We start from the raw sequence: 13,718 nt of genomic DNA, 5'->3' as shown, positions 1-13,718 counted from the left end.
TGACGTCGCATTCACCCCGTTGCCACCGTGCCACATGGTCCTTTTGCACCTTCTCCTCCAGGTCGGTGTAGTAGGGCAAGGCCATGTAGCCGTATGCGTGCAGCTGGTCACACAGCAGCTTCACCTCGTTCACGGTGTCACAAAAGACCATCATGTGCACACGCTCCCCATTCGCCTGACGCATCACCCGCGTGTCCACAATGGCTTGCACATGCGACAAAAAGTTTGGCTGGTTTCCGTGAAGCACACGCAGCTGCAGATCGCGACGCATCGTCTCCAGACGGTACACCTTGCCCCCGACTTGCTGACCCAGCTTTCGAAACAGATGCTCCTGGTCCCCGATGCAAAGTGTGCCCGTCAACGCCACGCGTTTGATGTTGGTCCATCCGCCAGAGCCCACACTGGCTGCGACTTCGTCCATCACATCTCGGTAGCTGGCATCCGATATGAGCGTGTGCGCCTCGTCCATCACCACGGTGCGGATGTGCTGAAAGCAGACCTTCCCGTGTAGGGATTCAGATCCCACGCGGACAAACATGTCGGTCGTAACGATGAGCACGTCCAGGCCATCTGCCACCTGTGTAGAGGGACCAAGCCATCGCTGGGCACTGTGACCTGCGCCTTGAAATCGCCGCAATAAATCGTTGGCCACGGCCACAAACGGCACAATCCACAGCACCGTACCGGCATGCGGGCGACAGCCCAGCTTGGGCAGGGTACAAAATGTTTTGCCCATGCCTGTCGGTGCAACAACAATCAGCCATCCATCCTCCGGCCGGTGCTGGTCAATGGCCGCGGCCAGGTCCAACTGTTCTTGGCTGTTGAAACTGTGGCCCCACGAGATGCTCGCCTGCTTGGCCAGCTGGGTCATGTAGGGTACGTCATGCTCGGCCCTCGTGTTCATGATGATACGCCCGTTTGCCTCGGGTGAGAGGTCAGTCACCGGGTTCCAGCTGATGGGATAGCGAGCTTCCAATGCTTCTTGGTTCGCGGTCAACTCGGCTATGCTGCGCTTGCGATCTAGTCCAAACAAAGCATGCCATTTTTGCGAGGCCACTTGATGCATCAATCGCGACGACATTTTGGTTTGCACGTGGTCACTGGCTGTGCGTGCATAGGCCCGCTGGGCCGTGTCCCCAGAGTGTTGAGCTTGAGTGTGGATCAGGCTGCCCAGGGCGCCGGTCGTCTCGGCCGACAGTCGGTTAATCACAAACGTCGTCATCCAGAAGGTTGCGGCGTGTCGCCACGTGGCCACCCCCAGCGTTGGCCGATGCAGGTACGTGATCATTTGTCGACGAAATGCCGCATAGATGGTGGCTGGGCTGACCATCGCCTACATGGGGCGCAATATTGAAGAGCAGGTGGCTGTTGTTGTAGTGGTTTCGAGCGTCCTGGACCTCGCGTCGCAGAGTCATCGTCTCGTCGTGGCTCATGTGGTCTTCATCCAGCTCGTCGTCGAGGAAATCTTCGTCGTCCTGCTCGGCATTGTGAATGCCATTCTCGTCGTCGGGGGTTTTCAGGCTGCCCCGCTTTTGCAGCCAGCTGCTCAGCATGTGCTTCAGAGGCTTGCACAGCAGCAAATACATGAATATCAGCGTGCTGATTTCCTGGTCCATGTATCGAAAGATGTGCTGTTCGTTCAGGGGCAGCAGTTTTGGGTTTGCGAGGAAGCGGGTCGTGTTGAGAAGGCGTTTTGAAAGAGGTTTGAGAGATATGGTGGTGTCTCGAGGTCAATTGAACCAGCTGCGGCCGGCAAGCATTCACATTGAGCAGACCAGGTGCATCCTTAGAATGGCTACACAGACGCTCAGGGAAAGTGCAACCCGTGCCAGCCAAAGGTGCCACAACAAACAAACAAACAACAACGAAAAACCGTATACAAGCTTATTACACAAGGCTGTCTGCCAAGACATTGCAAAGTACACGAAGCACACGGGTCGACGCATGTGCCCCCTAGAGGGAAAGCACGCCTCAGTACGTCGAGGTGTGTATGTTAGTCAGGGGATGAAGTCATGTCAGCTCCATAGGGGCTCCTGTGGGAAGACCATGCATGGTCGATAACGCAGATTGTGTGGAAAAGCAACTGAACAAAGGATTTGCCGCTCACAACAAACTAGCACCTGGTCCGGCTCATCCTATTTGGCCGTGTAGTATACAACCAGCTCCGGATAGATTTGGGCATTCTCAAACACAATCACCTCATGGAACTGCCCAGAGGGTGTCGCGACAACCGAGTCATACCTGCAAAAGTAAAATGGCCGGCGCAACATAACAGTCAGATCAGGAGGCGGACAGAGACAACATGCAACAGATGGTCAATTTTGCCCAACGCACCGCTCGTTGTTGGGCGCATCGGGCAGGAGCGGTGGCGCCAGCGCCCCAGAGGGAGGTGATGGATGGGCATGGGCATGGCCCAGGAGTGCTCGCGTGATGACAAGCATTCGTTCGCCGTTGGGTCCGGCACCGGCATACTGATGACTCTGAAATCATGTCAGCACATTGCGTCAGCACCACAGCACTTGGGTAAACAGGTGAGATTGACAGCCCTCAGCCAGTGCTGCCCTACCTTGCCGGGATGGTCGGCCAAGTAAACGCCAAGACCGAATCGGTGACCAGCGCTACTGCCGGCAAAGCGATAGTCAAGGCCCAGGCGCACAATCTTGTCACGCAACATTGTGTCAGGGGCGATGCCGTGGAGCAACAGACGCTCTTGACAGGATGTATCGCAAAGCAGAGCTGGAGAGCCCGAGGGCGCATCTGATGTGGCCGTTTGGAGTTGATCATAGTGCACTTGATTTTTGATACGATGCAACATCTCGCGTCGCTTGGCGCTGTAGCGCTCCCACAGCACGGGGTTGTGCACGCGCTCCACTCGTTGCACTGCGATATTCGCTGGTCCCCGCCCATCGATGTTCAGCTGCTTCAGTAGCTCACCCACCTAGCCATCCAGTAGATTCAAATCAGACGACTTGCGGAAGAACCAAAAAGTTAACAAGCAACGCACCTCTGACATGAGCTCGGGCGCATCGCGCAAGACATCAATGGCTGGCCCGACTTGGGCCAAGGCAGGCTGCTGCGTGATGTTCCGGGCGCTGAAAAGGCTTGGCCGTTGCTTTGGATCTGTTGCAAGCAAAGCCCGCGTTTCCTTGTACAAATCACTCGACGAATCGCACATCTGCATCAGAGAAACCAAAATGAGTTTCCACACGAGAGGCGCGGTTGGTTCTTCGTTGTGGGGTCAATAGGTATCGCACTATCGCTCACCTCAGTCGCCAAGTGCGGAAAGTCGCAGTCAGACTCTCCTGCTCGTATGCTCCAGCTGCATCGATCCACAACCTCATCAACTCGTGGGTGAGCAGGTGGCACCGTCTGTGGAAACATGTACGTGTTGTATAGCACACAGCCAAAGGAAAAGGCATCCTGTGCCGGTCGTGCACCTACACGACCCATTCCAAATAGCACCTCCGGTGCCACATAGCCCGCCGTGCCCGACGATGCAGTGGCCGTGCATGGTAGCATGGTGGCTTCAGCGGAGGCCTTGGCAATGTCGAAATCACCGAGCCGCACAACAGGTTGGTCCTCCTCGCCATCCAGCATGACGTTGCTCAGCTTGATATCCCGGTGCACCAGGCCCTTGCTATGCATAAACGCCAGGGCCGTGCGCAGCTGGGTCATCAGACCCGCAACCACGGTCGAGGTGGCAATGTGGCGAGCCTTGCCGAGCCACTGCTGCAGATCTCCTTGCGTACACCACGGCTGCACCAAGTAGGCGCTTGGGTGGCCACTGTGCACGTCCACAAGCGCGCCAAGGACCGGGATGATGTGTGGGTGCACAAGCTGGCGCATGGCGCGAAGCTCACGCAGGAATGTACGGCACTGATCCTGTTTGTGTTGCCGAGCAAATGCATACTCCTTGACGGCCAAATCTTGCTCAGGAAGATTCGGTAGCGCGGCGCGGGCTTTGTACACCTTGTGATTCTGGTTGTATTGGAGAGACAGCTGGCCCAGGCTGGAGAGCGTCAAACCCTGGTCTACTTCGGTCATGGCCTCCAAGATCAGGCTGGCCGGAAGGTCGGGCCCAAGCACAGTATGGAGCCGTGTTCCCAGCGTGCTTTGTTCAGGGTGCAGAAAGACCAGCAGCGCTGGGAGGTGTTGGTGCAGCAGCTGGGCGAGCTCTGCGACGTGGTCCACGTGTGGCTGATCTGATAATTGGTGTCGCAAGGCATCCAGCCGTTCCTTCTTCTCTCGGAGCTTGTGTTCGAGGCTTGAGTGCACGTCTTCAGGCAGATGTTGTAAAGCCGTGTGAAATCCTTGAATCTCGGCCTGTAGTTTTGTCAGTTCCTCGTGAGCAGCAACCGATTCATCATCAACGTCTTGAGTCAAGCTGTCCACGTGACTCATGCACGAGGTCAATACGGAGAGCGTCGTGGCTTGCCAATCGATTATGTCTTGCAATTGCTGCAACAGAGCTTGCGACTCGTGGTGCACAAACGCCAAGTACCAATCCTGATGCTCGAAGTCTAGAGGGGGTTGCCACTGAGCAATTTGTTCGAGACAATTTTGCTCGAGCAGGCTCAGCTTCTCGTGAGCTTGGCATAGCTTCTCCCAGGCCTCGGGCAATGCCTCGGCTGGTGGTGGTGCACTTGCATCCACGCATTGCGCGCATTGCCGTAGCGTTTCCACGCGAAGGATCGTATCGGTGTCTGTGGTTCCCGCTCTTGCCACGGCACCCAGGGCATCAATCAAGGCCAGCACCAGGCTCTTGAGGTTGCTGTTGGTGCTGGTGAGCAGCTCTTGACGCTTGGGTTCCACGCCGCTCAGGGCGATGACTTTGCTCAGGGCCGCCGCCAGGTCGGTGGGTGGCGTTTTAGGCGCGATCACTGGCGTGGTGGATGGAGCGGGGCATGCTGCCAGCACGGTCTGAAGCTCAAGAAAAGCTGGCTGCAGCTCAAGCCCAGCAGTGACATCGTGCAGCTCTTGCAGCACTGTTTCTAGGTTGTCTGTGTTGGGGTCCAAATGCTCCAAGCGGTTGCTTAACGCTTCGGGCGCTTCCAGGGCCTGGTCAAGTGCGTTGAGGGCCTGGGTAATGGCCGTCTGAAAGGCAGCCCAGTCCATGGCGGGAAAATCTGGTCGAGCTTCATCGATGGTTTTTCGGATTGAAGCAACCATCGTTGCAAGATTGGGGTTTTGTTTGGCGGCACCACTGATAAAGGCATCGAGGTGGGGGAGAGTATGGGTGGTGGTGCGCTCGGGCAGAATCAGCTTGAGCCACTTGTCCACCGCCACGACAACAGAGGCCGTGGTCTAATAGAGGGTTGTGTGGTGTCAATGATCGTGATTAGGTTGGGTAAGGCCGTGGGGATTGGGGTGGTCAATGCATTGGGAAAACAAGATGGGGGAGCAGGCTCACCTCGAGGGTGGGGGTGGTGGGCAGAGGCGGTAGCCAGGCGGAAGGCGGTGCTGGCGTGGGCGGAGCGACGGGCGCAGGCGGAGCAAGGGGTGCGGGTGGTTGTGTCAAGCGAGCCTCGTGAGCAGCAAACACGGGCTCCAGCTTGTCGCCATGCCCGCATTGATATCCCCAAGCAAGGGGCGTCTGAAAGGTCTGAGAACACGGCCAAAGCAAGACGGTTAGAGCGTGTGAGGTGGGGAACCACACGAGAGTTCAGTTGAGCGGTGTGACAAAGCTTCAGAGTGTGTCAGTGCCACCAAACGCAAGGGCATTGTACAAATGGTGTGGGCAGGAACCAAACCAGGGTCCGAAAGGAGGCGCGTTTGGAGAAAAACAAAGAAACGGCGCGTGTGCCGCAAGGAGCCAGAGCCAGAAAGGACGAGCATGGGTGTAGAGGAGAGGAGGGGTGGGGACGAAGGCGACGAGCAGCGGGAGCAGCAGCCAGAGGGGTGAAGGGGGGAAGAGGGAGGTACTGTACTGACCCAGTCCTTGGCTTTAGCATCTGCACCATGCTTCAACAGCATCCCCACCACCTTGACATGGCCGCTACGGCAGGCATAGTGCAGTGGTGAAAAGTCAAACTGTGGGATGATGCATCAGCATGACGTTCAGCACCAGCATCAGCATCATCATCATCGTCATTATGCGGCACAGGTGCACCACCATAAGGGGGTAAAGGTGGACAGAGGGAGGTACTGTACTGACGTCGTTCTTGGCTTCAGTATCAACACCGTACTTCAACAGCATCTCCACCACCTTGACATGACTGCTACGGCAGGCCCAGTGCAGTGGTGTATGGCCGTCCTGTGGGATGATGACGTACAGCATCAGCATCGGCATCATCATCATCATCATCATCATCATCATCATCATGTGGTACAGGTGCACCATCATAGGGGGGTAAAGGGGGAAGAGGGAGGTACTGTACTGACGTCGTTCCTGGCTTCAGCATCAACACCGTGCTTCAACAGCATCTCTACCACCTTGACATGACCCTTACGGCAGGCCCAGTGCAATGGTGGATGGCCATGCTGTAAGATAATGCAAACATGCAGTGTGAGACCATAACCCCATTCAGTGCAACCAATATCACACAATATCGTACCAAGCAGTATACGTACCACAACATCTTCGTATTGGGCAGCATCTCGTATACGTTGTTGGTCCCAGCTGGTCAACAGCTGCAGCGCCTCCTGTGGATCTGATGATTTACACGCACACCACAGCTGCTCTCCATCATCATCATCACTCATGGTAAACGGTAGCTCTCGATTCAAACCGATTTCTTGCTTCTCCATCCACCACTCATGTCATGAGCCCCATCGAAGTACAACTCGTCTGACAGCCCAAAATTCCGAGTGGGATTCGACAGGCGCGCGCAGTCTTCAAAACGGCAACCGGTCAGCGGGTCTTGCTCTCCTCTGTCTGGTGCAGCAAACGACTAACCTTTGCCCAACAGTTCTCTGTGACAGTTGCGAGGGCCTGCGTACTTGGTTGCCCAGCGCACGTTGTCGCCCTGCGAGGCGAGATCAGTGGCCTCACTGAAATCAAAAAATGGCAGTGGTGTTTTCAACCAAAACGTTTAGGCGTCGCCGCAAGGCCCCAACCAGGAAAGTCCCGTACCAAGCACAAGCAATCAGTCACCACGCACACACAACGCAAGACACGTCAAGCAGCCCGCCGATGCCGATACCGATACCGAGTTCGCTGCCAAAAAAGGGCAACACCAACAAGAAGAAGAAGAAGAAGAAGCCAAAGAGAGAGAGGTCTCGGTACTAAAACTCGGGTACCATAAAAAAAAAAAATGAAAAAAAAAGAGAGAGAGAGGAAAGCTTGGTTCACAACGAAAAAAATGCCAACATCACACACACACACACACACACAACCTTTCTTTTTTTTTTTTTTTTTTTTTCAAACTTTTAACTTTCAAAGAAAAAGTCAAAACAACAACAGTTATACAAGCAAATTCCAAAGCGCTCGGAAGAACGTGAGCTGCCTCGTTGCCAGCCATGACAGCTCGCCCGTGACAAGCGGCTTCAAAAGCACTGCAAAATTGGGGCTTCAACGGACAACGTGTACTGCCTTGTTGACTGCCATGGCTTGACAAGCCCGTTGGCTAACTGCCCTCCAGCAGCTTTAAGCTCATGGCCTCGCGCATCCAAAGGGAACGAGCAACGTTATTGGCCCTTTTCGTCGCTCCCAATGACCGCCATGGCTAGAAGTCTTTGCCAATTTCTTTCATCGGAAAGCCCGACCGTCGTGGCCCAAATCCCCGCAGAGCAAGCGCAGCCCAGATCCTGGCAGAGCACCCGCATTTCTCAATGCCTCTGCCAGGAGCAAAAAGGAAGAGCGAATCAATGCTTATAGCTGCTGAGGTCCCTCTATAGGTTCGACACGTTCGACTGTGACACGTGCTTCACGTCACGGGCTACATGACGCATCTGAATACAGTATCGGCCGAACCAGTACGAGAAGAAATGACTTCGATTTCAGAGTCAAGGAACAGCCACGTGATCGCTCATCACGCTCGCCGGCCAGTTGGGCATGGCAGAGAAGTTGGTCAAACGAGTGCGAGGCGCGCTTGCAATGACTGTGCTTCATGTCCTTCTTGTTTTGTTTTGTTTTTTAAAAAAGAATATTGCGCTGGCTCTTGGTTTCTGCTCCTCGGGCGAGCCGCAGTGTCGTGACATTATCATCATCATCATCAGCATGAGGCGTTCAGCCAATCATTCGAGCACTCTGTCGACGCCCATCGGTCTCTCAGAATCCTGAGTTTCATCACTGCTTCCAGCACACGGTTGCGGTGCGCCTTGATGCCTCAACAATCGTCGAGGCATTGATTGTCGATGGCTGCCTTCACGTTGATCCCTACTCTTCAAATTGCTTCTTGATTCAGCAGCACACAGGCAAGCTGGTCGTTAACCAGCACTGTGTGGCGATTTTCATGCATGGTAATCTCCCAGTGCGTCTGGTCAACGCAGATGCGAGCATTGTCTTAAAGACCTCGCTGTAGTGCAGGCCACAATCAGGTCATGCCTTCACTGATCCTGGCCTTGTTACAAGACGTTACACGACCATATGCGACTGCTTTCGTGCGAAACGAAACTGGAAACCGTTCTTCACCAACCACCTAGGTTGCACGCAAACAAATGTACCCGTCGTGATGAACGGAATACGTCGGGCCTTTGGGCCAGCAAGGACGCAATAGCGTCAGGCAAAAGGAGCGTCAATTGACTCACCTCGTGCACATGCGACAGGTCAGCACAAGCAGAGAGAGACCGGGAAATGTACCCTTCGCGCATTTCCACTTTGCCTTCCCGAGGCCACTGACAAATGCTGCATCGTGAACGACATTGCCAATTGACGGTACCGCATTGGCACACTGCCAATCTGTGGGTTTGAAGAGATAGTCGCTGCCGCGGACAGCCTGTTTCGATGTGGCACAAGAGTTGGAGCGAAAAAAAAACCCCCGATCTCACACTACACCCGTCTTTTTTTTTGGCAGTGACCCGCAGCTTGGCACGCAGCCATCAAGCACCCGAGTTTCACTGTGACCAAGCTGGGTACGGCCATAGACGTTGCGTGCCGTCCTACCTGCATGCTGGCTTTGACACTCAGCGCCCCCGATGAAGCTCAAAATGCCACTCCCTTGGTCTACAGGACCGTACTTATATCTCGATGGCAGGAACGACCACGATGTTCGACATGCTTCCTCGCTGTGAAGAATAATCGAGCAACATCGCCGGGACTGGTGTCTTCCAGTGATACAGTAGCTTCTGGACATACGTCTATGCTTGTAGTCTAATGCATGATGATGGTGCTTCTTGTACTTCTCTTCTTGTCTTATTTGTGCTCGCGCTTGCTCCGTTTCTCCTGCGGCGGGCCGCCCTATCATCACCAGCTCGCGCAGTACCGCAGCCGCCAATATCGAGACACCATTGCCATCAGTCAATGTCATATCGGATGAAGACGGGGCAGTTTTTCGCTCTTTTTAGGTGATTGTTGGACTGCTCTGCTTCAGACGTTTGGCAAAGCCCGCCCTGCCCGTTGTTCCAGGATATCATCTGTTTGTGGTCATTTCACAAAGCAAGCAGAGAAAATAGAAACAGGTAAGGTACAAAGTAAAAATGCTACCTCCAGTCTACAGGACCGTTCTTATTTTTTGGTGGCAGGACACAATCACAATGTTCTACAGGCCTCCTTGACGAGCGCCGTCAAGAATAATCAGACACCATCCTTCAGTGGTTGATCACAACAGTCAGGACTGGTATCTTCCAGTGCGTTCCAGCAGCTACTGGACGTACGTCTATGCTTGTAGTCCAATACGTTGACTTCAATCTCTGCTTCATCGACAAGCCCACCACAAGCGTCACATATTTCACATGTCAATTTGTAGGTGCAGCTTGAGCGGCGGACGTTAGAGCGGCCACGCAGTCAACAAGGATTTGTAAATCTGGGACATTGAACAATTGAGGATCCACGCGCCAGCCGACGCTACAGAGAACAGCAGCAGCGCACCGCCAGCGTCTGGCCTGCTCCGCATGGATCAAGCCTTGGACTGGCACCGCGTGGAATTCCGATGAGAACAAGACAATGCGAACAATGACATGGGAATCAGGTTCGCACCATCGGAATTTGAAGTTTGGTAGGAGCAAAGGGTTTGGGTTGCGCCCAGTAGCTCTGTGATCACCTATAAAGGGAAACAGCTTCATCGGTAAGCAAGCTTGTCTCTGCAATCAGTACCACAAATAAAAAAAAGGCCCACCTCCAGCTCGATGCGATGCCTGCGAAGGAGCAGATCCAAGGGCCGTGCATCCCTCTGCCACAGCAGATCACCAGGTATCAATCGCAGGTGCAGCAGAATAGCGCAAAAGGTACGGCATTTTGATGAAAAGGCTTACAAGATCTCTCGCATCTGGGTCGGCACCGTGACGCAAGAGTTGCTGGACAACCTTTCGGCTGGCAGACGGGGCAGCGCAGGCTAGTTGGAGCGGCGTTTTGCCGCACTATGTATATTCAATGATAAAAATCATGAGACACGGTTTTTCTTCTTTTCTGAGGGGGGTCGTCGAGTGTGCTGGGGTCAAATTGAAGAAACGGCCGCTGTAAGCCGCTTGAGTGTGCGAGGGAGGCAGGGGCGCAATTGGCAAGGGATGGTATAGTGATTGGTTTGAAGTCACGACATTAGAAACGGGAAGCGCTCTGAAGATACAGCAAAACAAAGCGGGACGCAGGAAGCAGTGACAGCGCAAAAGGTACGGCATTGTGATGAAAAGGCTTACAAGATCTCTCGCATCTGGGTCGGCACCGTGACGCGAGAGTGGCTGGACAACCTTTCGGCTGGCAGACGAGGCAGCGCAGGCTAGTAGGAGCGGCGTTTTGCCGCACTATGTATAATCAATGATAAAAAACATGAGGAACGGGTTTTTTTTTCTTTTCTGTAGGGGGAAGGGGGATGAGCGTCGAGTGTGCCGGGATAAAACTGAAGAAACGGCCGCTGTAAGCCGCTTGGGTGTGCGAGGGGGGTAAGGGGGCGCGATTGGCAAGGGGTGATAAAGTGATTGGTTTGAAGTCACGATATTAGAAACAAACAAGGCGGGACGCAGGGAGCAGTGACAACGGGTGAACGAAAAATGGGGAAGCACAGGGATAACGGGAAAGAAGAAGATATTTTTTGTAGAGCAATGGGCAGAACGCATGCGTGCGGTGGGTAGGGTGTAGAGGAGCGAGGGACGGAGCAAAGGTGACGAGCAGCGGGAGCAGCCAGAGGGAGGGAGGAAGAAAGAGGTCCTGTGCTGACCGTGTTCTTGGCTTTAACATCAGCACCGTGCTTCAACAGCATCTTCACCACCTCGACATGACCCTTAAAGCAGGCATGGTGCAGTGGTGTATCACCATGCTGTGGGACGACGCATCAGCATTTTGCACAGGCACAGCATCAGCATCAGCATCATCATCATGTGGTACAGGTGTACCATCATGGGGGGAAAGGGGGAAGAGGGCGGCACTGTACTGACGTTGCTCTTGGCTTTAGCATCAGCGCCGTGCTTCAACAGCATCTCTTCCACCTTGACATGACCGTATAGGCAGGCCAAGTGCAGTGGTGTTTGGCCAATCTGTGGGATCGGACGTACAGGTACAGCATCATGTAGAACAGGTGTATCATCTTTGGGGGGAGGGGGCGAAAGAGGAGTAAAGAGGGGTACTGTACTGACAACGTCCTTGGCTGTAGCATCAGCGCCGTGCTTCAACAGCATCTCTTCCACCTTGACATGACCGTATAGGCAGGCCAAGTGCAGTGGTGTTTGGCCAATCTGTGGGATCGGACGTACAGGTACAGCATCATGTAGAACAGGTGTATCATCTTTGGGGGGAGGGGGCGAAAGAGGAGTAAAGAGGGGTACTGTACTGACAACGTCCTTGGCTGTAGCATCAGCACCGTGCTTCAACAGCATCTCCACCTCCTTGACTCGACCGAATCGGCAGGCAACGTGCAGTGGTGTTCAGCCAATCTGTGGGATCATAACGTCACTACAGCATCAGTGTCATATTCAAAGTGTTGGGGGGAGGGGGCGAAAGAGGATCATACAGCATACGTACCCTAGCATACGTACCCTGTTTTGAGGATCTGATGCGTTTGACAGCTGCTCGCCATCGGCACTCATGGTATCGGTATCTCTCGATTCACCATCCGCTTGAAACCGCGTAATGCTTCTCTAGCCACAATCAACCTCATGAGCTCGCTCCAAGTACAATTCGTATGACAACCCAGAAATTCGGACAAGGAGTCGACGTGTTCAAAACGGCAGCCGGTCAGTGGAACTGGCTCTTCTCTGCCTGATGCGCCACTGGCGAAGAAAGAATGACTTTGATTTCAGAAGCAAGGGCCACGTGATCGCGCTCATGACGCTCGCCGGCCAGGTGGGCATGGCAGAAGAGTTGCTCGGACGAGTGCGAGGCGCGCTTACAATGACTGTGCTTTTTTTTTTTTTTGCGCTTGCTCTTGGTTTCTCCTCGGGCAAGCCGGAGTGTCGTGGCATCATCATCAGCATGAGCCGTTCAGGCAATCATTGAAGCAGTGTGTCGATGCCCGTCGGTCTTGCAGAATTTTTCGGCAATCCTGAGTTTTATCGCTGCTTCCAGCACACGGTTGCAGTACGCCCGGGATGGAACAGGATATTTCTGAGGTCGATAATACCAGCTGTGGTTGGAAAGTATTCACGGTGACCAGACCAGGCACACGGTTGAATTGGCTTGAGAATCAGGGAAAGTGTGACGCGTGTCCAAGCGCAGGTATCACAACAAGAAGAGACAACGGAAGTCAAAGGCGGATCAGGCAGGTCAGTCTGCCAAGACTTTGCAAAGTATTTGAAACACACGCGAGGTTGACCTGTGAGCCTTCCCACATTCAAAGTTTGTGCGTGGATGTGCAAGCAAAGTCGAGCCACCTTCGGGTATCCCCAACGAGGAGGCCCTGTGGTGAACGACGCTGCATGTGTGCAAAAGCAGTGCAAGTGTCTGGGAGAGCTTGGTTTGACTGCACAACAAAGCATCCCAACGAAAACATCTAGGCAGTGTAGTAGACGACTAGTTCGGGGTAAACCTGGGCATTGTCGAACATTATCACCTCATGAAACGTTCCTTCCGGTGTAGCAATGACAGATCAAATCTGCAAGACAACCAAACATGAGTCCCATCAAACTGTGAGACGGGACTCGACGGCATTGCATCTTGATCGACATACCGCTCGTTGTTGGGTGCATCGGGCAGCAGTGGGGGAGCCAGCGCCCCGAAAAGAGGCGAAGGATGGACGAAGGCACGGCCCAACAGGGCTCGCGTGACGATGAGCATGCGTGCACCGTTTCCTCTGGGCGTCGCATAGTTGTGACTCTACACCCAGGTTCAAGTAGACACACAGCGTCAATAAACCAAAGTGATGACAAGCACGTAGAGCCTTGTAAACCAACGGTTCCACCACACCTTGCCGGGATGGTCAGCCAGGTAAACGCCAAGACCATACTTGTGGCCCGCGCGGCTGCCGGCAAAGCGATCGTCGAGGCCCAGGCGCACAATCTTGTCACGCCGCAACGGCGCGGGCGCGATGCCGTGGAGCAGCAGGCGCTCTTGACAGGGTGCATCTCGAAGCAAAGCTGGACAGCCCGGAAGTGCGTCCGATGTGGTGGTTACAAGTGGATCAGAGGACGAGGTCAACACTGCCCACCAAGCCGCCGAAAAGCAGCGTGTGGAGGCTGGACGGTAAGTCGAAAAT

At 54.2% G+C, this 13,718-nt stretch overlaps 2 protein-coding genes across 2 annotated transcripts in view; both read right to left on the bottom strand.

The window, feature by feature from the left end:
* MONBRDRAFT_36063 (uncharacterized protein) overlaps positions 1–9,049 on the bottom strand; it is a gene marked incomplete at both ends in the record, with an annotated part of 11,124 nt that extends 2,075 nt beyond the window's left edge. The window contains 10 exons of the mRNA XM_001743185.1: positions 50–1,333; positions 1,398–1,607; positions 2,567–2,938; positions 3,005–3,175; positions 3,265–5,304; positions 6,155–6,253; positions 6,571–6,650; positions 6,896–6,990; positions 8,689–8,876; positions 9,044–9,049. Of these exons, the coding sequence (XP_001743237.1) occupies positions 50–1,333; positions 1,398–1,607; positions 2,567–2,938; positions 3,005–3,175; positions 3,265–5,304; positions 6,155–6,253; positions 6,571–6,650; positions 6,896–6,990; positions 8,689–8,876; positions 9,044–9,049 (4,545 nt within the window). The remainder of the gene's footprint in view (positions 1–49; positions 1,334–1,397; positions 1,608–2,566; positions 2,939–3,004; positions 3,176–3,264; positions 5,305–6,154; positions 6,254–6,570; positions 6,651–6,895; positions 6,991–8,688; positions 8,877–9,043) is intronic.
* A 2,291-nt stretch (positions 9,050–11,340) lies between these two features.
* On the bottom strand, positions 11,341–12,114 carry MONBRDRAFT_23256 (uncharacterized protein; the record flags this gene model as incomplete). Its single annotated transcript, XM_001743184.1, has 3 exons — positions 11,341–11,565; positions 11,656–11,763; positions 12,064–12,114. 3 exons carry the CDS (start codon positions 12,112–12,114, stop codon positions 11,341–11,343), a joined length of 384 nt encoding a protein of 127 aa, XP_001743236.1.
* Positions 12,115–13,718: the final 1,604 nt, after the last annotated feature.

The sequence above is a fragment of the Monosiga brevicollis genome, genomic scaffold (genome assembly GCF_000002865.3).
Source record: "Monosiga brevicollis MX1 MONBRscaffold_3 genomic scaffold, whole genome shotgun sequence".
NCBI classification, from domain to species: domain Eukaryota; class Choanoflagellata; order Craspedida; family Salpingoecidae; genus Monosiga; species Monosiga brevicollis.
Note: the sequence above shows the minus strand (reverse complement) of the source record. Positions and strands in the feature narration are given on the sequence as shown.